Source organism: Rhipicephalus sanguineus, chromosome 4, assembly GCF_013339695.2.
Source record: "Rhipicephalus sanguineus isolate Rsan-2018 chromosome 4, BIME_Rsan_1.4, whole genome shotgun sequence".
Classification (NCBI taxonomy): Eukaryota; Metazoa; Arthropoda; class Arachnida; order Ixodida; family Ixodidae; genus Rhipicephalus; species Rhipicephalus sanguineus.
In genome coordinates, this window is record NC_051179.1 from 51,032,223 (window position 1) to 51,058,396 (window position 26,174).

Genomic DNA, 26,174 nt, shown 5'->3' on the forward strand with positions numbered 1-26,174 from the left:
GATCCCAGCTTGATCTCGTCACGCAGTACAGCTTTCGCTCGGGAGCTGGGCACTCCAGAAACGGTGTCAGCCCTTAAGTGAAAAACAACGGGTACCGCCGCCGCCGCCGCCGGGTATACGAATACTGGGCGCATTGGTTCGCGCGAATGTCCTCGCTTTTACGCTTTAGGGGGCCCGGCTTGTCGTCTATCCACTGTCCCGTGTCGCACGGTCACGCAGTGGTCAATACTGGCTTAAAAAAGGCTAACAATGCTCAAAACCAGTGCAATACAAAGTAACAAGGTCTAAAATAATATGAACTAAAGAAATAACCGAGAACTAATCGCGATAATTTAGCTAAAATCGCGAAAAACGCTTCTGAAACACCCGGCTGATACCCGAGCCGCGCAAGAAGGGACGCCACCGCCTCGGCAAGCGCGCGATCGCCAAGGGAATCGCTGGGTTGCCCGTGCTACGCACTTCCTCAGGTATCACGGTAGTGGAGCAGCGTTAAAGGAACCGACAGATGGCCAGAACGTGTCATTAGATCCTGGTGGAAATGAAAAGACCGTGAATTATAGCGACAGATCCAAGCATCCTTTGTTTTTTTAAGGAGAGCGGGGGGGGGGGGGGCTTTTAGTCTGTTTACAATTACTTACTGGGGTGGGCCGAGAAGAGGCACATTTCTGGGTTGAGTTTAGACATGCGAGAACAAAAAATCAGGGTCCACGAAAGCAGAACGCCTTGAAGATGTGGAAAAAGGTTGAGGTTACGTCGCTCGTGATTGGTTGCGTCGATAAGCTGAACACGTGTAAACGCATTCACGAACTATATATATATATATATATATATATATATATATATATATATATATATATATATATATATATATATATATATATATATATATGCACGTGCCATATATATATATATATATATATGGCACGTGCGCAAACTATTACACGCCAAATACGCCATCATAAAAGAAGGCAAGGCTACAAGGACACAACAACGGACACAAGGACACCGTGCAAACAAGGACACAACAAAGGAGAACCAAGACGACGCAAACGCCACTTGTTCACTTCTCTTCTGTCCCTGTTTGGGCACCTTACCTTTTTTTAACGATGAATCCTTACCAATCCGCCTATGTTTCTGTCGTTCTGAGTTTACCTTGTAATTTCACTACGTGGTTTGCACATTCATTCCTTGTTACTGAGCACTGCAAAACGCGGGGCTTATACCACGTGCCGAATGTGCATAATAAAAAGAAGCAGGGGGCAATAGTCACATTTTTCATGGGACGCGGCACCATCATACTATACCGAGTTAAACGGCATGACTAAGCTACCGTACTTTTTTTTTTATTTTGAAAGCCTGCCCTTAGCATAAGTACGAAAGAAGGGGGAATAGTCCGGGGGGCTCGTTTTCTGTATTATACACAGCTATATACAGGCAGACAGTTAAGCCGAGGAAAGCATAGGGGACATCATTTGTGGTTTCTTAACTGTACTGTAATAATTCTCACTTAAATTGAAAGAAATTAAAGTGGGCGATCCCACCGACGGAAAGGGTGATTTTCCGTCCACCCTAATTCCTTTCAGTTGAAGTGAGAATCATTACAGTACAGTTAAGAAATACAAATACCGTTCCCTATGCTTTCCTTGGCTTTACTGTCTGTCGGTTTCATTAGCTGCCCTTAGCATCGTAATTCGCGGTATCAAAGATACACATGCAGATTTGCTTCGTGTATAAAGTCCAACAGTGAACGATGGCTAAGTCCATCGCTCAAGTGGCCGAGGTTGGGTGGTCGGCCAGGCCTGAGGCCTGTTGCACGGAGGTGGCGAAGGCGGCCTAAATGCAGGCCTGTACAAGTCCACAACAAGTGTGTGGCAGTCACTTCGTGGATAGGGGCGTCACAAAATGGGCACGATGCACCATATGGGCCGCGCTCATGTTGCGCCCAGAGAGTGGTCACAGATGGGGAAAGCGAAACCCCGGCGCGTACTTGGGCGGAACATTCGCTTAAACCCGTATTTTGAATCTTGATTAAGTGTCGATAACTACACTAGAAAAAAAAAAAGAAAAGAGTATGTGTTACTCTTATCGGCGAGTCTGCCACGTATATGACTCTTTTTAAATAGTCACGTTAACTCCCTTTCGGGTCCCACGACTCTCCGAAGAGAGTATAATGTACTCCAAAGAGAGGTCCCTTGTCTCTAAGGGAGTCATATACGTGGCCATAGGTCGGCAATGAAATTGGAGCTCACTCAGACTCACTCAAGAAATATATTTTGCCCTTAGTGCTGACTCGAACGCAGACTCATCAAAGTTTTCCTCAACCGGACTCGGTAGGACTGACGAGAGTATTGCTCACCAGGACGCACTCAGACTCGGACTCACGGCTCAGTCGGAGTGAGTCTGTGTGAGTCGACTCATGGGTGAGTTTGCCGACCTATTTACGTGGCAAGTCAGAACTCACGAAGACGAGTCAATGGGTCCTCCCTTTTTTTCTTACGGTGTAGCGCAGGATAGGAACATCAACGTTTTCGTTCTCTCTCTCTCTCTTTTTTGTAAGTTAAATTCGCGTTCGAAGGCAGGGGCATCGTACGTCAGTGTGACGTAATAGTGGACACTTGCGCTTCAGAAGCGTACCGCAACGACGAACTTGTCGACCTCCTCGGGATCGGGCTCGACGGTGAGCTTGGCCAAGGCGTGGATGCCGAGAAGCCGACACATCTTTGCCGCCGCCGTCCACACGGCGTCATAGTCGGAGCCATCCGAGGAGTGCGCGAACGGCCAGCCGCTCAGGCCAGCGTCATCTTTGATGCTGTTGAACTCCTTGTTCGCGTTTCCCGAAGGCTTAGACGCTGCCGATAAAGGACAAGACGGAAACGGACGTCGCTACATTAGTTGTCGTCGTCGCCGTCGTTATAGCGCAAGACGTTAGGAGCGCAAAAATTTTGAACCGAGGAGGACGAGGCGAGGGGACACGCACCAGCGCTGTGTCGTGTCCTTCGTTTACGTTTTTCGCATTGTTAATGTATTGTGCAGTGGGGCACCAACTCACCCAAATCATCGTGTTAATAAGCCATTATAGCCAGAAAGATTTCGGACGAACTGTAGGCAATCGTTAGGACGACACGGTGCCTCTCCTGACCTAACCTAACCTAACCTAACCTACCCAAACCTACCTAACCAACCTGACCTACCACTGCCGGCGTAACCAACCTAACCTAACCTAAACTGCATAGACCCTCAAAGCAGACGTATACGAATCGTCGCCACATGTTCGTGGTTTTTTATATTTACTTTTTTTTTGCTAACATCGCTGACTATTGAAACACTGAGTTGTACTTATAGGTCCCTCAAAGCCAACGTACGAGTCGTTGCGAGACGCTTGCATGGCTCTTTTTTTTTATTAGATGTGAAAGCATCTTATGCTCGAGGCAGTGTCCGTTCGGCGGCGTCCGCACCCATACTGCGCATGCGCCGACTCTCTCCCCCTCTCCTCGCCTGAGCGCAAGGAGGTGGGAGGAGGTGGCGTGAGCCAGCGCCCTCTAGAATTTTTTTTCTAGGTGGCATTGCGTGAGCGCTGCCTCCGCTTCGTTTCTCCTCTCCCGTTTCTCTCTCTCTCCGCCACAGCAGTGCGCTCGTATATAATGCGGCGCGCGCTCGCTCCCGTTGCTCTCTCCTTCGCAACCGTCGCCGCGTTTGTGTGGATAGGCGGTCGGCGGCGAGTATACAAATGTACGCAGCGGCGCTTCGCCGTATGCGGTTTGAGTCGATTGTTGGCGAGTAAAGCGCATTGACTGCAGCCTAATGATGATGTATGTGCCCTCCATTGGCACATCCATGCACGCAACCGTCCTAACGTACCTATTAATTGCGAGAGAAGTGCAATCTGCCAATCAATGGGGTACTGGCCTTCAGTCACATTCGTGTTTTTCCCCGTGCTCGATGTTTTTTCTTGCTTTATTTGGACGTGTTTAAATTGTGTTCTGCCTATACCACAATATAAACTGTGTTGCGCGACATAGCCATTGAAGTATTTACTTCTTGCTCTAGCGGCTACAAAGAAAGAGAACCTGTATTTCTGCGTAATTAGATGAAGTAGAACGTTGTGCACTCTGCCGTTCTGTTTGCATGAATACGCGTATTGCTGTAGAAATGCGTAGCTTCAGGTCTTTTTTACCGCTTACCATCCTCTGCAGACGCTAGTTCATGCTTTGCGGTATCACAAGGATTTCCAAATCGCCAACACATCACGAGATGGTGTCGCTAAATTCTGCTTTCACACCTCGACATTTCGTACTTTTTTTTTCGTTTAGGACGACGCCGAATGAACTATGTGACGTGCTTGAACGAGAAAGCGGTACAGACACTGAAATGATTTTGGCGAATGGACGGTACGATGGTTGGACTTAGCGCCATACCGACACGGGCGTGCACTCACTCATTAGAGTGCATACAAGTCTCGTAAGCCGAAAATCTTATGTATATCGTGTAGGCATACGTGCAAGCACTTGATACTGTGCTAGCACAACGGAATAAGCTGTAATCTGAGGACGCGCATGACGTACGCACATATGTGAACACGGTGTGGCTAGCAGACGACGCAAGGAGCTATCCACACCGCGGGGTTTCGTCCACTCGCCGCTAGGTACTGACTTTGCTCGATCTCGCCGCCAATAGACGCTCTTGAAGCTGAACGTAAACGGCAACGCCGCGGCAAGCGAATCTCGAAACTGCGAGGCTGCGAAAGCGCGCGTTCGCTGTGCTTCCGTCATTCTCTCTCTGTGCAACGGTGTGCGAAACGCCATGAACAACGTCGGCGCTAGTTGCAGCGGCAGCGCCACCACCGCGGAGTAGAGGAAAGCTCGGGAAGCCGAACGTAAACGTCAGCGTCGGCAAGCGGTAATTCAAACGCCTCTACAACCACCGTCACGGAAGTCACATGTCACATAAGAGAAACAGAAACTCGATGCGCACCCCCCGCGTTGCTTTCGCATCCCACCATGGTTGCCCGTAGGGGGAGATGATGTGTAATTTTTTTCAGATTTTTCGTCAGAGAGGGGGGGGGGGCATCACCAAAACAAAAACGAAAAAGTACACTGCCGAAGAGCTGCTACCGCGGCGATTTGCTAAAGCTCACCCACATCATGGTTGTCTGCATACTCAATCATCCATCGGCCTCAACGGGAGACGAAAATGGCGAAGAATGTAGCTCGCGTTGGGACAGGTGTCACAATGCCGAGTGCAAATATAGTTCAGGTCACATTACCGAGGATTATGCGGTGTGTCTTCCTTTTTAAAGAAAAGAAGTGCCGTCCACTCACATGTATCCCGGCAGCCGTTGTAAAGGTTGTACAGTTTCTCCGTGCCCGCTTGGCGACCTGAGCACCGGTGGGGGAAATGGTCGACATGAGAGGAAAGAAACGTAAGACGTGTTGAGTTGGACGCTCGTTGATGCACAGTCAGCCTCAAAATATTACGGACTACGCGCACGCGTGGCGAAATTGCCCTCTGCGCCGTCTGAAGGACGCCGTAGTGGAGTGCTCCGGAAATTTCGACCACCTGGGGTTTTTTAACGTGCACCTAAATCTAAGTCCACGGGCCTCAAGCATTTACGCCTCCATCGAAAATGCGGCCGCCGCGGCCGGGATTCGATCCCGCGACCTGCGGGTCAGCAGTCGAGCCCCATAACCACTAGACCACCGTGGCGGGTCTACTGGTGAACTTTAGTATCGCAAGAATCTCGAAGTGCGCGAACAGGACGGTACGGCGGTAAACAAATCCCTGCGAACCTCGCTGCTAACGCTTCCCAGACGCAGACTATTGCAGCGATCTCCCGCGTCCCTCGCGGTGACGTCATTTCTCTACGTTTCTCTCTCTTCCGTCCTCCTCTCCTGCACTCCGCGTGCGGCGAGGGAGTTCCCGCGGCCAAAGTTTGCCCGTTTATAGCACCGTTGTTTACTTCGCGAAAAAATTCTACGTAGTGATGTTATAAGAGGCGAAAATTATGAATTACCAATAAATTCGAGAATTGAAAACCGCTTCAGTGGCCCTTTAAAGAACCTCAGGTAATCCAGGTAAATCGGGAGCGACCGGAGCACTTTTGACCAAGCGACGATGACACATCTTGACGTCATAGTGACGTCACAGATGGTAATCATGTGATGATTTTATGTCGCTCGTGTTGACGCCGAGGGTCAATGAGGCATCTAAGGCTTTCGCCTTTATAAATGTAAAGCAACTCGCCCACATCGCTATTTATTGACAGTACACATCACGTTAGCTGGTTTACCTGACCTCGCGTCTTTGCCCCGCCGTTTGGCTTGGTCGTGTACGTACCGGTGATGATGGACTTCATGCTATCCTCCATGGCCTTGAAGAGTAGCGTGTCGGTGCTGATGATATCGGCGTTCTGCAGGTTCACCGTGTGCTCCGCCTGGAACTTGTTGCACACGTGGTCGTAGAAATCATCGCACGGCTTCGTCGTCTCGCTCAGTACGCTCGACACAAAGGTGCCTGCGTGGCGGCATCATACGCAAGGATGCCTTAAGATGCGCTGTGGAGCGTTTATTTTCGACAAAAGAAAATTTCATTTACAACATATTGAAGAAGCAGGGAGGTTGTGCGGAGTATTCGCTTCACGTTGGCGGCATTGCAAAAGGGGTGTGGTTTACAATTCTGAATTTTTCAAATTAGTGGCCACATATATCGAATGAATGGTACTACTCTTAGTTCTTCAGCAGTGTGGGTGATATTGGCAATGTGATGGGGCAGGCCTTATAGTCAGTCGATCGGCAAATGCCAAAACGAAAGATGCAGACCAAGTTGTAGTGCGGATGCGTGGACGGGTGACTTGTAAGTGATGCGCTATACGAAGCGAAGGGTGTGGTGGTGTGGTATGTGTGGCATCATGAAAGCGAGCTGTTGAAGAACTTGTGAAAATGGATTAGCGAATAAATGCGACGCCAGGATAATATCGTGTTTAAACCAGACTCCGCCTTTAGCAGTGCTAAGTTGCTGTTATAAAGAGATTCGACGAATGAATGAACTTTGCCGCGCGATTCTCAGTTGATCCGCGGGCCGTGATAACATGTCTTCGATGTGGTCACCAGTCGGGAGAAGCGTGTTCGTGCTTAGTCTGTGAATAAGCAGGTTTGTTTACGTTATTTGTAATATGTAATGCAATTGGCAACAGCGATCAAGCGAGGAGCTTATATAGATATGACAACAAAAAAAAAAAGTCACGGCTTCGCCGCAAGAGTGAAGCAATGAGTGCGATAGCAACAAATTAGAATGCTCTACGAAGTAAGGCTAGCATCTAACTCCATTTGGATACGATCTCACGGGTCTACAAAACGTTGGCGTGAGGGAATACGGCTGCTCCAGGGAGCGAAGTGGTTTTCGTGCTGTCTGTCGCCTCAACGCGAAGTAAGCAGTGAGAGCACAGCACGTACACAGAGTGGGAGCCGTCTACTGATCTCTGTCGAGATAGCCCGCGCGACCACTCCCTTTTGATCGAAGTTCGCAGTTGCTGGCCGAGCACCGCGGCCCCTCCCCCACCAGCACCCCTTCATGATCCTTCGCCCGTCGGAGTTGGCCGCCGCGTTTCATGTCTGCTCGAGCCGCGCCCGTCTGCAGCTTTGGCAAGCTTTCGCTCGCACACAGAACATACAACGCACGGGGCGATGTTTTCGATTTGGACTTTATACGGAACATGACGGCGACGGCAAAAATGCTCCTAGAACGTCCATGTAGTTGTTACAGCAGTCAAGAGAAAGAAGACCGCGCTCTGCAGTATTTCGCCAGGACGGTAATGAAACAAGGGACCAGCACGTCGCCAGACCTTGAAGCAGCAAAGTCTAACGCCTCAACACTGGGCATCGTTCTAAAGGGACACAAGATTGGTGAGAAGGTCGAACATTTCTTTGCCAAATTGAAGAAAGAATATACGTACACTTGCTGAATCGCAACGCGAATCGTGAGAAAAGTCACTGTTGCGTGCTTACGTTTTTTAAAACAATATATATATATATATATATATATATATATATATATATATATATATATATATATATATATATATATATATATATATATATATATATATGGTAGTGAGTTAGAACATACGAATGTACACAAGCGCAAACATACGTATATACGCTTATGCAAACTTCGCATTTAAAAATAGTCACAATTTCACCGCAAGGGCGAAGCAGAGAATGCGATAGCAAGAAATTGCAATGTTACACGAAGAAAGGCTAGCAGCTCACTCCTTTCGGAAACGTGGCGGCTGCAGCGAACGAAGTGACCTTCGTGCTGCCTGTGGCTTCAATGCAAGCTATTGCGATGAGAGCACAAAGGCGCAGGAAAGCATATGAGCCGCCTGCTGATCCCATCTAAATATACGCGCGTGAACACGGGCGACCACGCCCTGTAGGTCAAAGTACGTGCTTATTGCCGAAGCTGCACAGCCCCTCCCGTCCGGCTCTTATTCCCAGGCGCCTTTCGCGCGACGAAGCGGGCGGCGTGATTACTCTTTCCTTGAGCAGCGTTCGAGTGCAGTCCTCGCATGCTTTAACTCGCACATGGAATATACGACGCGCGGGGCGATGTTATCGACATTGGACTTTATACGGAAGATCACGGCGACGGCAAAAGTGCGTTCGAAGTGTCCGTATAATTGCTATCGCAATAACAGGAAAATCGTAGCAAGGAGAGATCGCTGTGCTGCAAAATACTCATCGGTAACGTTCATCTTCTGCATTAAATAAAGGATAGATCGAAGGCTCCATTGCTAGCGTGCGTATTAGATGCAGCCGTTATAAAAACGTAAACAAAAAGCAGCACCTCCCCGAAGGGGATCGTGAGGAAATGCGAATGCATTTGTGTGCGCCCGGTGAGTGTGCGATTAATTAATGAAGAGAGACGAGAGTGTGCACGTAGAGGCGTAATGCTCGAGTTGCATTGTGTTACACTTCGTCCTAGTGGTATCGTTGCCGTGAGAGATTCGACTTCACCGACTTCCATCGCTATCAAGACACCAAAGCGCACGCTCCCTGCATGATATATATATAGGTCCGAGCGCAGAGAGGAGGAGCGCCCGAGCTCTCTCTCCGCCGAGCGAGCTCCGCGATGCGAGCGCGTCTCACCGGGTACACTCCTCCTCTCCCTTACCCTCCGCTGCTCCGCGATGCGAGCGCCATCACACGCCCGCGCGCTCCTCCACTCAGTTACCCTCCGCCGCTCACCACCTGCTCCGGTTGCTAGGCGCGGCGCAGCTGTTGCTAGGGGCGAGGAGGAGCGCGCGCGGAGAGATAACACCTGTGCGCACGCCGGCCAGGGACGCAGGACAACCCCCGACTAAGAAATGCATTCGCATTTAAAAGAAAAAACTCACAGGGTCCCTTATGCATTCACTTAAGACGACTCGAAGGCGTCTTCTTTTTCTTCTCAGCCGATACATTGATTCTACCCCTCCACCCTTCGAAAGCATTCCGCACCTAACGTGGTTTTGCATTGCCTCCGTGATCGGACCACCTTTGAGCAAGCTACGATGTCATGCGATGACGTCATCATGTAACGTTACGTCACGCGACGTCACAGTGACGTCACAATTACGTCATAATGACGTCACAAATATTGGCGATCTATGACGTCATCACGACGTCGTACAGTGACGTCATCACGTGATGATTTTCTGCATCGCTCGTCCTCGACGCCGCGGGACGCCGACGGTGAAATTTCGCGTTTGAGGAGGCATTTAGGCTTTCGTCTTAATATAAGAGCGTCAGCTGAGCGTCGTGCATTACCTTCTGCCTCGCAGTAGTCAGTCGTGCACACGTAGTAGTCGCCCGGAGGAACATCTGCCAAAATCGAGAAAGAACGATAGAGATGAAGAGATTAAAAAAAGTATAGAGAAAGAAAGAGCAATCAAAAGAAACAGCATAGTAACTGGTTTGGTTCATATACCAACGCAGACCCGCCCTTGATCACAATGAAAGTCGAGGCGCAGGCTCCGTGTCGATTGTGATCAAACATGCAGGGTTCATCAAGCATACACTCTAAGAAAGAAAAAAAAAGCTTTTTTTTTTGCTCTTTTCTGTGAGTTCTGGCTCGCCACGGTTTGGATTCTGTTGGAGTGGTTCTTTGCTAGATCGAATGACTGACCAATCGATACAAAAAAAAAGAACCGTCGATTACTTACTGGCGGGTCGAGTCTTTGAAGTGAAGGTGTATGTCTTCGTGTCGGGCCATGGTCCTCTGGTAGTACTTCTTGTACTTCTGGAAGGCCCCCATGAGGTGGAAGGCGTGGGACCCCAAGTAACCGTAGTACGCGTAGTTTTGCTAGGTGTCGGGGGACGCGGTGGAGTCGGGGGACCCGTTGGGTACTGCGTATCTTCGGAAGTCCCCCCACCTGAGTGAAGTTGCAGAGGGGAAAAAACACGCACACACAATCTTTGCATGAGATGCACAACACAATGTGATTTTTTTTTTTTTGCTCAGACCGAACGAGGTTTTCTCTTTTCTCCTCGTAGCGAGGAGCTGTATCACAGCGTAAGAAAAATGTCGTTCAGAGAGCACTCGCTGAGAAAAAAAGAAAAAGAAAATAAACACAATAACGATCTTTCGAGTAACGTCTGCGTGTGTGTGTATATATATATATATATATATATATATATATATATATATATATATATATATATATATATATATATATATATATATATATATATATGGGTCACTCCATGTGAAGTGTCCCAGACGTGGCGCACGCACATCGCAGATTTTGCTGATAAAATTTGTGCCTTTTCCCTGTGCCACATGGAGTATCGTGGCAAAACATTTATGCTCGCAAAAAATTTTGACGATCGTGGCGCCCCTTCGAGGTTCGCTTGTATTTGTTAAACTGTGCCTAATAGAAAAATGCGTATAAAATCTATTTTTGTGTGTTGAGCTTCGAAAGCACGCTTGCGCTATCGCAGAGGTCCTGTTTAGTTGTCCTATTAATTCCGAAATTTTTGTGTTTCACTACCAGCTACGTATCTTAAAGAACTACAAAAATCTTCAAAGTTCGTGATTTTTTCTTCAGCTATCTGGAGCTCTCCCTAACCAATCTTAATAATAGTGTGATTTTCAGGAAAGTGTATTTTAGTACAAAAATCCTTAGGGGTAAAATAGACCAAATCTTCCCCCCCCAAAAAAATGGGTAAATTAGAGAAAATATGCGATTTGTCGCATGTTTGACCGCATTTTTCATACTGATGCGTTCCAAGTAAAAATCCTCGTCATGGGGCGTTTGATAGAAGACTTCATCGTTAAGTAATGAAAAAAGTCTAATCAAATCATTTTTTGTTTTAAGGAAGAAAATTTTTGAATTTGGCCCTCCGAACGCGCCCTGCATTTCTTTTTGTTGCCACTTCGCCGTAAAGCACGTGGTCGCCCTTACAGCTGACGCTCGTCAGAGGCTTTCGTCTCTGTCTCCTCCTCTACGCTTTCGTTTGGTGTCCTTAATTCCTAACCATCCATGGGTTTGTCTAATACCTGTTTAATAATGGTCTACAATTGACATTACCGTGAGTCACTTATATGCTACTATTGCTTATTACAACTTATTATAATACGTATTTAAACAATATCTTCATTTACCATGCATTTCACACTCCTCTAGCAACAACGGACCGTGCTCATCGTTCACAGCGACGCTTCTAATGCTTAAGCATTAATAGATTATCACCGCTATTCGCTGCCACTAGTTCGCTGCCACTAGGAAAGGAACAGGGGTGTGTGGGGTTGCATTTTACAAGCGCTAGCCGTAGCACACTAGCTAGTTTTGAGGAGGGAAATGGTTTGTTGGAATGCAGAGATCATCATTGGGCTCTTTTCTAACGTGCTCTATCGCACACGTGAAGTTGAAAACAACAACAACAACAAACAATTAAATGTGTGATTACGAAGGTCTCAGTACCATCTGGGGCTGTTACCCTTGTCGATACACCATCTGCAAAGAAAAAAAAAAAAAGAAAGGAAAAAATAATAGTGCGGTTAGCAGTGTTGCCCTTTGATCGCTATGACGTTAGCTCAAATTTCATGAAGAATAAACAATTTGGAAGTAACTAACTGTGAAACCATAAACAAAACTACAGTGGCACAATTAATCATAACGACGACGTTAGGTGACTGGTTTTGGTTGTAACAAAGAACCATCGTGGGCCGGTAACCTTCGTCGGTGTGTATGGCTGGTCGGCGCATGTATCTATGTGAATCACTTCATCGCGCTGGCTTTCTTCGTAAAATATGCGCTTAATCGCTCGTCTATGTAATCTGATAAAGTGACGTATGACCCTTTGGTCAGACGATATTTAGGTTCCTTGGATGGCGATTTAATTTCGATAGCAGGCGTGATCAAAATGTTGTCAAACAGCTGCCCGTCACTGGGAGCCGACGTTCGGCTTGCCGTCGTACGCATCGTTGAAACGCTCACGTTTTAGCTGAAACACTGCCACGCTGTTGCGTACACGTGTAGTACTCATTGTGTAGTACACGTGTAGTGCACGTGTAGTACTCAATGGACACGTGGAGTACTACACGTGTTTCGTACACGTGTAGTCTCCATTTTATTCTATCAGTCCAACACTGGACCTTGACATGAAAATACTCGTAAATAGCCAGTACAACGCTACGTTTTGCAGTAGCATGTCGGGGTCGACATACAGGAAAAAGAAAAGCCCCATTAACGCATGAATACAGTAACGCTATACAAGAAAGAAACACATTGCAATACAGCAAAAAGACGATACAGCGAGCGCGCACGCGTGCCCATACACACACAAACGCACAACGCCCCCCTCCCCCCCTGTACACACACACACGCACGCACACACACACGAGAAAGGAACATTCCGAGCTGTTCTTTGCGAGCTGTTGCTCACTGACGTTATTGTTACGCTTATATTAATTTCCGATGTACATATTGGTGATTATGTTAAGTTTAGTATGTACGCCGAGATATATGGGAAGAGCGCTCCACGTGCTTTGTGCAACATATTTAACGTGAAGTATACGTGGCCATACGCGAAGAGGGCACTAACCCAAGGAAGAAGTACAGACGAACAAACGCGCTTGTTTCGTTTTCGCGCATCACCGCTCCATGACGTAATACCAACTCGCCGAATTTCACGGTCGCCTTGTAGAAGACAAACCCGAAGGTTGCGGGATCGAATCCCGGCCGCGGCGGCCGCGTTTTCGCCTCCATCGAAAATGATAGAGGCCCGTGTTGTTGGATTTAGGTGCTCGTTAAAGAACCCCAGCTGGTCGAAATTTCCAGAGCCCTCCACTACGGCGTTTCCCATAATCATTTCGTGGTTTTGGGACTTTAAAAGCCCAACCATTATTATATTATAGAAGAAGGATCCTTGTCGAAACGCCGGCTTCAGCGACACTCCATGTTCAAGGATTTTTCATCTCTCCTAGCCTCCGTATTGTCCTGAACTTCTGCCTTGTGCTCGGCTGCTGACCCGAAGGTCGCGGGTTCGATCACGGCCGCGGCGGTCGCGTTTCGATGGAGGCGAAAGGCTTCGAGGTAGCGTACGCTAGCATTGCTTCTTCATTATAGTTTCTGCGCACTCACGGACTCACGGACCGCCACATTTCCCACTTCATAGCCATATAGAGCTGCGCTGTAAACATAAGTACCTTTTTTTTTTATCTCTGCACTGTTGTCTCTAAGCAAATTCCAACACCAAACAGCCCCCAAAATTTAGCAGCTCTCAGAACTCGCACTATTCGCACTGTGTATTCGCACTATTCGCCACTTATTTCAATAAAGTTGCGTTTAGTCAACGAATGACGATGGCGGTGCGCGCTATCAAAGCTGTCATCGTTTTTCCGCCACGAAGATTGTCACTAAAACATGGCGGCTCAGATGACAGCGAATGGAATCGAGTTTTTTTTTTAATTTAAGAAAAAAAAACCAACAAAAAATCGGGAACCGGAATTGTTATGGTTCGAAGCATTGGGAAAACGACGTTCATTACGTAAACTCGATTTGACAATCCTTCGTGCTTTTGTCTTCACACGGCCTTAGCGGCACATTCAAATAGAATGCCACTTAATAAATACGTCGATTTAAACTTTAGACCGCTTCGAAATGTAGGCAGCAGAGACAAACGAAGCTTAATCAGCGAAGCTACAAGAACGTACGAAGCTGAAACCAGGAATACAATCTAAATCTATGCGTCCCGTTCAAGTATATCAGTTTCACTAGCGCCTGAACAGTCCCTCCAGTAACATTGGCAGTAAGTAGTGGTGGACGGATCGAGCGTACAGACACGCACTGCGGAGCCATTTAAGCCGCACTGTATTAATGCGCAGTTTCACGTCGTATCGCCACCCACGCCAGACTCTGCTATCTACGTAACGGTTACCACGACATGCGCGGTTGCGCGTCATCTTTACAAGCGGTGAAGTGCGTTTTCTTCGTAACTTTCACGGCTTCTGTGCAAAAAGTCATTGTGTTTCATCGCTCTCGTGTTTCGACGTCTATGAAAATTAGTAGCTAGTTCGAAATTTCGTGATGCGAGAGTAATCCCAGTATATGGGGGGTTGGAGGGGTGATGGATTAGATCTGGGAGCGTGGACTACTAGCTTCTTTTTTCTAGTGGACTACTACATTATTCGTATGAGCAGCGCCATGACGCGTATACAACGTGAATGTGGTGCCGAACTCAAGCACATTGCTAATTAATACATGCTCGCGTTCCGACAGCAGCACCAAACGAAAATCCTACACATAGGCGCAATCGCACTTTGACACTATCGCAATGCGGCTATATCAGTTTTGTCAAAATAAAAAATAAAAAATAAAAAAAGCAGAGCGCTTAAGTTGGCGATAATAGAGACTATTTTGTTGAAATTCACTACCGTAAAATGCCCCACCCGAGCAAGCGCCCCCCTCCCTTTTTTGGGAGATCTGAAATAAGCGCCAGTGACCGAGCAAGCCCCCCCCCCCCTCCCCCTCCTCCCCTGCGGCCACTTTTTTTTCAAGACGAGCATCGCTTGTGTAAAAAGAACCACAAGAATGAGTACACTGAATGCGTATCTAATGTTGTTTATGAAATTCCGTTGTCATGTGGCCGATCGTATATTGGTCAAACCGGTCGCTGCTTCAATGGTTTGACAGTGTCGGGAGGGAATAAAAACAGTAAATAAACAGAGCATTTCATTAGAAACATGTATGGACATTTTTTAGTTTTAGCGGCTCTCTCGCCGCCATCTTCAATTTCGGTCCGGGACCGAGCAAGCGCCCCCCCCCCCCCTCCACATCTGGTCGCATTATCCTTCACCGTAGGGGGGGGGGGGGCGCTTGCTCGGCATTTTACGGTACTGAGTACTGCATATATATGATCTGAAAACTGCGCAGCAGTAAATCCTTCTAAGTTCTTTTCTTCTCCGTTTAACTGCCTAATTTAGCGCACGTAAGCGAATCCCAGAAACTCCCGCTGCTCTGTTTCGAGATAAGAAGTTCACAGCGCAAATATCTCTGAATCGGCTTTCGGCTTCCTATATATGCTGTAGTATGGCCGTGGTTTGATAACCGTCTTTTCTCTACGTCAGCTGGCACGGATCGCATAGTAGAGAGAAAGCTGCCAGGTGCCTTCACTCCCAGCCGCCTATCAACCTCCTTTAAAGGGACTCTAAAAGAGAAAAAACGATTTTTCATGTATCAGTAAATTACAGTTTCACGAAACCAAAAACACCACGCTTGCTGCGATAAGACGCCTCGTAAGTGAGAAAACGCGGCAAAACAAAATATGGGTGGCGACGCCACTTGACTGGTGGCGTTTTCAGAGTTTTCAGAGTATAAGTTACCAGTCTAAACTAATTTATTTTTTTCTTTTTAGTGTCCCTTGAAACGTTATCACCTTTTATAATCGTTCATGAGTTTTCCGTTGAGGCTTACAAAGCCTATGAAAAAGCTCTTATACTAAGGTCGATTATAATCTAAGTATCAATACAAGCTCCGCCCGCGGCACTGCGACGTGCCTGCCATTCGTCTGTGCAAGGAAGTAGTGCTGGGTACAATAAGTACATTTTCGCTGCTAATGTAAACACTACGCATATTGAGAATTAAAAGATCTTCGTCCTCATTCGAAATATCACATTTCCCCGAGCAACGATGTCGTTATCTTTCGTGAAATTTACCAGGATGTTGAAGTTTCGGAGCGAAAACCAGTGACACGAACATGTGTCTGTATGGGAAAATCACCTACGTGGAATACATGAAAGGTTCTTGACGTCTCGAAAATGAGCACATGCGATTGGATGGGGCATCTATGCAAATTTTCCTTGGGTGGGGCTGTGAGGGCTGTGGGTGGAGCCTACATTTATTCTTATGCTGTAACAGACTCTATATTTGTTCGTAAGAACATTTTCCAGACAATATTGCGCTTTGTAAGTACTGACGTAGCGGCTGATTTCGGAAAAGATCTTTTTCGTTCGCGAGCGTTCTTTGCCATTGCCCGTACGGCTTCTATATGTTGGCCAGAGTTCTCTTTTAAACGAAGTACCGTATTTACACGATTGTAAGTCGACTCGAATGTAGGTCGACCCCCAAAATAGCACGACAAAAAAAAACGTGTGAGCGCATTTCATAAAGGAAATTTAGTTACGTAGTCGCTGGACTGACTACACGTTGACCGACTTCATAGTTGGAGTCACTACCCGTCCCGTCACGCACTTCTCTGTCCTGTCCTCGTAAAAAGTAGCGCTGGAATATTATAAGTACGAGTGTATCATCGACTAGCCCCGCAACGTGTTTTGTAATGTCAAAACGCGAATTTCGGTGCGCAAAGGTGGCTTCACGGCAGTGCCTTACAGCTATACAGAAAAGCTGGCGTCGTGCAGTACGCGGGATCACTGTCTTTTCTTTTTAATTTACGCGAATCGTCACTAAGAGTGCGGGTTACACGCGACAAAATACGGTATATGTTACAGGTAAAGCCGGAACGGAAGCCTAACGTCGTAACTATGCCACAGCATCCATGATTTCTCGTTTGTCCCGCCGTAACCTGCGCTACAAATTTCTGTTTTGATTGCAAGTCGACCCCCCCCCCCCCCCCAACTTCGGATTTCAAGTTCAGGTAAATTGGGTCGACCTACAATCGTGTAAATACGGTAGCTTTTTTTTTCTCATGAATACCGGCCCAAAAGTGCAACGACTCAAATATCTAATGCTTCGCAGACTCCTAGTAGACGAGAAAATGCGATTTTACAGCCCACGATGCGTTCCGCGATTACTGTACAAGCTTAAATGGCGACATTTTTTAGCGCCCTACGCTTGTCGATATGCGCGTACATTTCAACCTGTCACTTACTGGTTTAAACTCAGCGGATTATGAGAAAGTCGTACCAGTATTAACATTTTTCAGAGAGCGTTTAGCAAGCGCAAGCACATTCTCTTTTATCTCGGGCAAAAAAAAAAAAAAAAGTGACGCAATCAGCACTTAAACCGGTTCCTGACATGTGCGGTGGCGTCGACAGACTGTCGTTGCATTATCAAGTGCAGCTTGTAACCTTGTTTCGAGTTATGAAAGCCGAGTTTATTCAATCTTTTCGGTGCTCGAGGGCGTCACTTCAATGGCCTCGGAAAAATTTAGAAATGGTACTATGCCTGGATGCCCAGGCGAGACGAATCCTCCACCCGGTGACATTGATCCCAATTGTTCTGCGAGAAAGAAAAAGAGCGAGGGAATGAGTCGGAGATTGATGCATCCTTCATGAAAATGACACTATAGAACACTAAAAAAAAATTTGTGTTATGAATTATTTTATTTGAATGCATAATTTCGCTAATATGGTTGTTACAAAAGAAAGAGTTCAGAGTTTCATTCTTTAGGATTCTGTACCGAGACGTCATCGCGAAGACGACCGCGTGACGTCTCGACCTTGAATTAACCCCTACATGTATGTTGGTGTGTTTGTATGTACGCGTCAAGTCGCGCCCGATATGTGTTGCAACACGTTGTCGGTACACAAACTGGCGCTAACACTGCAAATCGGCGCCGACATAAAAAAAAAGAAAAGACTTGGTGAATTAAACACCTTCAGTTAGTGGTACTTTCTGAACCAATTTAACGTTTGTTGGTGTCATCGTTCAGGCTTGGGGTCACTTCAACTACGGCCACTGTGTTGTAACTCATATTGAGGCGCGCTGTGTACATAACATGGAGGAAGAAAAAAAACTATGAGGGAGCGTCACGTGATTCCGCTAGCCTCGGCAAGCCAGCCTCCTCTGACCTCACCCCTCCCGACCAGCGCGCGGTGCTTCCTCGGTAAGATTAGGCCTCCGCAGTAGACGCAACCAAAGTGAGCCGACCAATAGTAGCGCTTGCCTACATATCACGTGACCAGGGCCAATTCCTCCCTTGAAATCTTTATGACTAGGCCTCAATATTGCCGCGTGACGCTCCCTCCTCGCGTTTGCTTCATCCACGGTACGTACATGCATGTAAACTTTAAGGACTTCGAAGGGTTTGAATATCCCTCAGCCACCTCCCTCCTGGCTATGCTTATGTAAGTGAAGTTCGCTGCACTTTCACGTATACTGTCAGAGAGTTCGAAAGAGAGGGTCCGCAGTAGCAGAACTTATCTAGACTGTTTATAGAGACAAAATACAGGGCCAACTCACTGGTTCCGCTTCCCGTGACTGCCAAGACGACGATTATGACGACGAAGATGAAGATAATCACTAGGATGATGATGAGGGACCGCTCCGGAAATAGCGTCAGCGTCGTCTCTTCACTGCGGAGTGCGAAGGTCAACAGTTAAAAACCATGGTCGCTAAGCTACTTAACAAAATGCTTCGCTGTTAACATAATTAACAGAAATAACCAAGCAGCAATCGCATTGATTAACTTAAAATTGCAAAAACGCTTCGGAAACATGCGGCTAACACCAGCGCCGTGCAAGAGATGGCGTCACCGCTTCGCCAAGCGCACAATTGCTCCTCCCGCCGTGCTCCTCCCGCCGGCGTTTCTCCGGCGCCTTCGTCGCGAAATTTGATGGGGGAAACAACCTGACGGAACTCGCTGCATACGACACGTATCTCAACTGTCGTAAGAAGCAGGAAGTCGATAAAGCGCAACAAAAAGTAGCGCGCACGTCGTACACCGAGTTTGCGAATCTCCCTAACAAGATTCTACTCGTGCCGGGGAAACCCTACATGCGTACCTCAAACAAGGACGTCATCGACTGTTTGGTAAACGGAGCTGCAGGAACTCTACGAACGGGAATTGCCGGGTGCCCGTGCTACGCACTTCCTCAGGTCGCACAGTGGCGGAGCTACATTTAGCGCAGGATTTAGAACTACGCCGATCGCCACACAAGAAGACTTTTTTTTTTTCAGAAGAAAACCGTTTGGCAGTGAGCGCTCGTTCAGTCGTCTTGTCTTCTAGCGTACCGTCTTTTTGCGCTCAAATCCCATTCTATTCGCTAAACTACCACGGAGAATGGCAGTTACGAGATCGCTTTCTCACCTGGGGTACCGGTCGTGGTACATCTTGCGCATGTCCCTCTCGATGGACGACAGCTCCTGGTCGCTGACGTCGAGCAGCGGCATGGCGCCCACCATGCCGGCGGCGCCGATGAGTCCAGCCGCGGCAGGGACCGCGGCTCCGCCCCCGACCAGGCCCTCCGAAGAGCCCGCCATGCCGGCTGCGGCGCCACCGGCGCCCGCCGCGCCCATCAAGCCCATCGCGCCCATGGATCCCCGCTTCTTCTCGCGTCGCTCCTCGACCTGCGGAAGACGGGGTGCGCCGATTGAATATCTCAAATGAAACAGCAGTAGAGCGAATTTTTCGAAGTGTATGCGCAAGCTCAAAGTATATAGTGATCTAGCCCATTCATGTCCACATAGAGTTCTGCCGGAAGAAAAATGAGAACACAACGTTCGACTTCTTTGTCTGGCCATGGAGAATACATCTTTAGATAAAAAAAGAGACAATGAAATGTTGTACGAGTTAGAAAATATTTAGTACAGAAATGATTTAATTAGTAACTGTTTTACAATACATATATCATTCCAACTTCGTTACGGCATGTAAAAAGTACAACAATGGGCATGTCGTGTTGTTTTGCGTGACGTAATCAGTTTAATGAGGTATCAAATTAAGTGAAGCAAATACGATACAGTGGGCATTATGGGGTCTTACGTATGTAAACAAAAAAAATTCGGGAGCCCTTCCCCTATCGGGAGAATGGCGTGTGCGTGCCTAGCGTGTGCGTGCCTGACATACTATTTTTTTTTTCGTAGGCACGATGCCAACTGCGCTTACGATATTGGCATCGTGTTTGATGAGTTCACGTGAGGTCATGCTGACCTGACGTGAAGCCATGATGAGGTGAACGTGAGGTCATGCGTCCATATCCAGGCAACAATGAAATGTGACAACGTGAAATGACAAGTTACCTCGATAAAAGATCAGATTGCCACCATCAGAAATGCCTGATCGCCGATGAACCCACGATCGAGAGAGCATCAGTCATTGGAAAACGGCCCGTACAAATACGCATATAATCGACGCACCTTCGAGGGCTGCAGGCGCCGGGGTGTTTTGCGTACGATAACCTCGCCACCGAAATCTCCTGTAACTCATAACATGCTTGAAAATGCCGTGGTTGAACGCGGTTAAACCAATATCGTAGATCTGTAGCAACATTCATTGTCGGCGGGCCACTTGGTATACAGAGCGTGAAAAACAGCGTGCCAAGATGGGACAACGAAAAGAAGCACACATATTTGATCAGGACGTGTTGAGGGGCTAGTTGGTTCATACTATGCAGAAAAATTTGCGCTAAACTGGAAAAGGACAACACAAAGAAGGAACACTTAAACAGATCGAGCGCACATCTGTTTGCGCTCGATCTGTTTAAGTGTTCCTTCTTTGTGTTGCCCTTTTCTAGTTTAGCGCAAATTTTCCTGCAAAGCACACATATACAGCGCTGACTAACAGCTGAGTTTATTATCGCTTGACAAGCAATAAATAGGAAAACATACGTGACGTCACAGAAATAGCAAGGCGAAGCGCCCCCACTACTAGACTCGTCATCATCACGCTCGCAGTCAGCATCCGAAGTAACAGATTTCTTTCCGTGAAAGGCCAACAGAGGGAGAACTAACGCACTCTTGATCTCTTATGAACTTCGAAGGCATCCCGAAGTTCGCGTCTCGCCCTGTCCGCATACCGGCCTATCACATTGCGTTGATCGAATGAAGGACGACGCGCGCAATCTGGAACATGCGCAGCATGAGCGCTCCCGGAAGAATTTCGAACGTCGCACGCAAGCCTCACGCGTGTTCACGTAGGCGATCACGTAGCCGATCACGGAGGCATCGCCCCGTCTGTCCTACGTTGCCCACAAGACAACGGGATCTCGTAAATCACCTAGCCCTAGCTCACACAGAACAAACGGCATCGCGTGCTTCTTGGTGCACGGTTTTCACGCGAGATCACTGCCATTCACTTGTCGACACAGGCCACTTAATTTGTCGGGAGCCGGAAAAACGAGATCTACGCCCGATCGCCCTACTATTTTCTTGAGCTGTGGCTTACATCATGAACGTAGGGGATGACTGATATTTTGTTTTTCTCTCTTGGAAGCTCCTGTGCAGTTGGCGTTTTTCGAAACTGCTTCAAAAGCTTGTAGCCCATGCTGCAGAGAAGCGAATCCGGAAAACCTGCCGAGCGCAGACGGCGTGTTTGTTCATCAAGGCCAGGGCTGGGCAAAGATACTTTGAAATTGTATCGCGATACGATACAAGATACTAAGCAAAAAGTATTTGAGATACAGATACAAGATACTACCGCAATAATTGTATCCGATACGATACTTCCGAATTGTATCTTAAGATACTTCGATACATTCGCAAATTTGTTATTATAGATCCATATAATGTAGCAGCAAACGGCAATGCACAAAAATGTCTGCTTGAAATGTATTAACTTTGACCAACCTTGTATCATTTGAATGAAATGTCTGTTAGTATCTTAAAAGGTTTGGACTTCTTGCTCAAAGTACATTAGCTCAATTCCGAAATAACTTACTGGGTTTTTTTAAGGTGCTTAACAGGACACCTCTTTATAAACTTCGCTGACAGTGGTTCTTGTTTTTTTTTTTTTTGTAATTGATGGGAGTCGCTACTCAGCTTGCCAACCAGCTAGCGGCTTGTCATCTAATCACAAGAACTTCAATAAGAAGCCTTGTCACGATGGTGGAAATACCGGCGTGGACATTTATCTTGTCCGTAACCCACCGCTACGCAATACTGGATCCCCGGACAGGTGTACAGCAGCAACAAAGCTGATAGCGACATTTTTTATTACGCATAGTGTCATAAAACAGAAATGGCTGTTCATATTCTACGTATCATCTATTGTAAAGCGTTCGTTATCAATATACTTACTAACGTGCAATTTTTGAACAATGTTTTTTCAAAGAAAGAACATGCGCAACCAGGAAACGCCTCAGACGTAATGTATTGTCACGTGGTATAGTGTCGGATATGAAGGCGGCAGTCAAGTTGTAGAAACGAAACTCTTTACTGAGCTAACTTGCGCCAAGAAAACTAAGGAACTGAAAGTAGAAGCAAAGCACGCTGCACGGTGATAGCGGCGATCACATTCGTCGGTCGTCGGTAATTTGATCATCGGCGGAACGCGTCGTCTTTCATACATCAGGGATCAAAGGTTCCAGCGTTATCACTGGAGCTCGCGCAAGCTCCCGATTAAACTAGACGACTCGCGTCCTGCGCGTAATTTTAACAGAACAATTGGAAAAAATTGCGAAGCTTCCGAAACATTGCGGCGCGGCTTGCGCTGAGTGATGCTAACAGTTCTTTTGCGGTTTAAACCCAATCACACCAAAATAAATAAATAAGAGCGAATGGCAGTATAGTTGCACAAAGCATCGCAGGACACCGCCGCTATTCGCGCTATTGCCGCTTACAGCTCCGATGATCTGGCGACTAGAGTAAAAGTAAAAAAAAAAAAAAAATCAGGGAGGTCTTAAAAAGGGAAAAAAAGAAATTATAAGTAAAATAGACAGGATGTTTTGTATCAAACATTCACTGTGAATAAGTATAGAAACCCGATGCAGGTGGGACCACTATTAGCTACGCCAATTAAGTATGAAGTATCGTCAGCTTACCTGTTAAGGTAAGACAATAGAAAAAATTGCCTATGCAAAATTGCCTGAAAATAATAGTTGGCACGCGCATGAGAAAAACGGTGGATTTGGTATAAATGCTTCTCGAATCTCGCATCTAACATCTGTAAGGTAGCTCCTAATAATTTGCATTATTTAATGCAAACTCAATTTCACTATTTTATTAAGCGGTAAAGTAAATGGTTTGTGCTATATACTCAAAGCCCGCCGCGGTGGTCTAGTGGTTATGGTGCTCGACTACTGACCCGAAGGTCACAGGAACGAATTCTGGTCGCGGTGGACGAATTTTCGATGGAGGCAAAAATCCGATGGAGGCCAGTGTACTTAGGTTTAGGTGCACGTTTAAAAACCCCAGGTGGTCGAAATTTGTTTCGCAACAGCGATAATTGTTTCGCACGATGGTGTTGCGATAGCAGTATCTTGTATCTTAAGATACACGATACATTATTGAATGTATCGAAAATACCGATAGAGATACTCGTTTTGCGAGGCGTATCGCGATACAGATACAAGATACCCAAAGAGTATCTAAGATAGTATCTAAGATACATGTATCTTCGATACTGCCCAGCACTGATCAAGGCTCTCTTGGACGCGATGAATGCAGGATCTACTCAACGAGCTCTTGAAGGGCAAATGTGGCCACTGCCCGCTTGACAAGTTCTCAATGTGCAGATGCAAACGGCATGAGACTTTTTTGTGATTTTTGTGACCGTGGGGCACATCTCCAGCAAAGATGCTCAGCGCTCAGCTATAGCCTCAGATCCAAGAATTGGAGTTCGCTTCCTGTGGGAATCTCTTTTGTTAGCACGATGTCACCCACCCAAGTTTTCTGCGAGGACTCGAAGAGTGCCATCGACATCTTGTCCATTTTCGCGCACCTTGTGTATGATGAGAAAGTCGTGGACAAACCGGAATACCTCTTACACTGTGCTATCTTTCAAAGAAGCATGCAGACTTCTGTCATGGCGAGCAAGAACAAGGTCACTCAGCATGGGCGCAATATATGAACCGATGTAAGGCTCCCGTGTTTTGAATGCAGAGGTCTTCTTCGAACTTTATGAATGTGCAACGCAGGTAAAATGACAGCAACTCAATAGAGCCTCCAACGGATGGCACCTCTATTGTCGATAGTCTCTTCAACGGCTTCGCAACAGGCTTCTTTCAACGTGCTTCTCTTTGCTGTCCCGTCTTGGCGCGCTGTTTTCACGCTCAGCTATAGCAGCAGCTACCGCGGAAAGGATGCCACAGCGGAATCCCCGCGCGTCGGCGCCTCCGCGTGGCAAGTAGCGACACGCTGTTCACGTTTACTTTGGTATTGTCGGCGTTGGAGTCACGTGACAGGAATTGAGGTCTCGAGGCACGCGCGCCCGCCTGCTCGCAGCTCTCGCCAACCGACGGAGAGGGGTTTGCGGGAGAGGAGAACAGACCGACACCGCGCGTGTCCGTTGCTACGACGAGATGGACGTTGGCTGAGCTTCAAGGTCGAATGCGCACACAAGATCATTTTCTGTGTTTGTAGCGGGAAGAGTACAGCTACCGCTCTAAAATTTTAGCGACTAACTTTCTGATACATGGGTGTAGGTGTCGCAAGCATTTTGTTACAGGTGGAGTTACTGCATATGCTGCCTTTAGGTACAGTCGCGCTCAATATGACTTGCAACACGGGAGCGTGTGGCCGCACGAGTTTTAAAGATTTCCCATTCCTTCCACTAGCCCTTATTTCTGCAACTAAACGCTGTTCTCTCACTGGAGGATGTTCCCAAATAAGAAAATAATAAGGTACAGAAATGAAACAAGTTGAAGCCGTGGGCAATCATTAAACTCGTGAGGCCACGCGCTCCCGTGTTGCAAGTCATATTGAGAGCGACTGTACATAAAGGTAACATATACAGTAACTCTAGTTACAGGCAAACAGGAACGCATAGGCACGATGTGTTCTTGCGTCCATGTGAAATATACAGGGGCTACCTATCGCCGTAGGTTTCTACCGCCTAGCTAGATCGAATTGTCTGCTAAGGCTTCATAGGCTCCCTCGCCCGTTCTCATGGCCGGCGTCTGGATTTCCTTCTTTAATAGAACGAGGAGCGCTCGAATGCGTCATCGATGCAATTGAGGCAAGACGAGAGTCGGTGGGAACCATATAGTTACAGCAGCTAGATTTAGTAAAAAAATTTTGAGCGGATTGTACTGCGTCAAAGTGTTCTTTAGGGATACTTATGCGTAAGTAAGCTTTCATGATGTCGCTTACTGGTGCCCCTGTAGGTCGAAATTAACAATAAAGAAGTATATTTTTGCAGTTTTACATGCTGAGACAGAGATACGATTATGAAGCACGCCGTAATGGTCGGGGCTCGGGAATAATTTTTATTGTTCACTTTCAAGGTTCTGTAACATGCACCTAAATCTAGTTACGTGGGCGTTCTTTTCTTTAAATTAATAAATGATACTTCGCGATCATTTTTGCTAGTATGGTTAGTTCGGCTTCTGGGATTCGCGTAAGCCTATATGCTTAATTTGACAGTCGTCTTCGATGGTTGCGCTACAACTGGTTCGCAGCGATCCGTGCGTCAGACGAAAAAAAAAATTATACCAAAACACTAAAAGACTGCTTATGAGCATGTACACATCGCACCCGCTCAATTTCGCCTTAACATGAGGCCTGCGTACGTGCGTTGTTAGCGCGCTATCACGGACAAGGCTTTCGACTTTTTAAGCCACAATTTTTTCATAGCTATTGCTGTCACTCAGGCATAGCTCGCTTTAGTGTCAGTCTTATGTCAGGTTTCCATAACTTACTTTCGGGCTATTTGGCTGATTCTAGAAGCATAATACAGCGCTAGATAATGAGAGGAACATGAAAAACGCTTTATCATCGTCTCAGTCTGCATTTTCTTGTCCCTCGTGTTTTCTCGCGCCGCACGCAGCTACGTCTTTATGGCCATCTATTTTAATTATTC

General features: G+C 47.0%; 1 protein-coding gene across 1 annotated transcript in view; it reads right to left on the reverse strand.

Annotated features, from left to right (window-relative positions):
• LOC119391191 (neprilysin-1) overlaps positions 1-26,174 on the reverse strand; it is a 55,547-nt gene that overhangs the window by 22,654 nt on the left and 6,719 nt on the right. The window contains exons 3-9 of the mRNA XM_049415187.1: positions 19,527-19,786; positions 18,667-18,792; positions 10,199-10,275; positions 9,804-9,857; positions 6,292-6,510; positions 5,319-5,375; positions 2,635-2,849 (exon numbers count right to left, since the gene is read on the reverse strand). Of these exons, the coding sequence (XP_049271144.1) occupies positions 2,635-2,849; positions 5,319-5,375; positions 6,292-6,510; positions 9,804-9,857; positions 10,199-10,275; positions 18,667-18,792; positions 19,527-19,786 (1,008 nt within the window). The remainder of the gene's footprint in view (positions 1-2,634; positions 2,850-5,318; positions 5,376-6,291; positions 6,511-9,803; positions 9,858-10,198; positions 10,276-18,666; positions 18,793-19,526; positions 19,787-26,174) is intronic.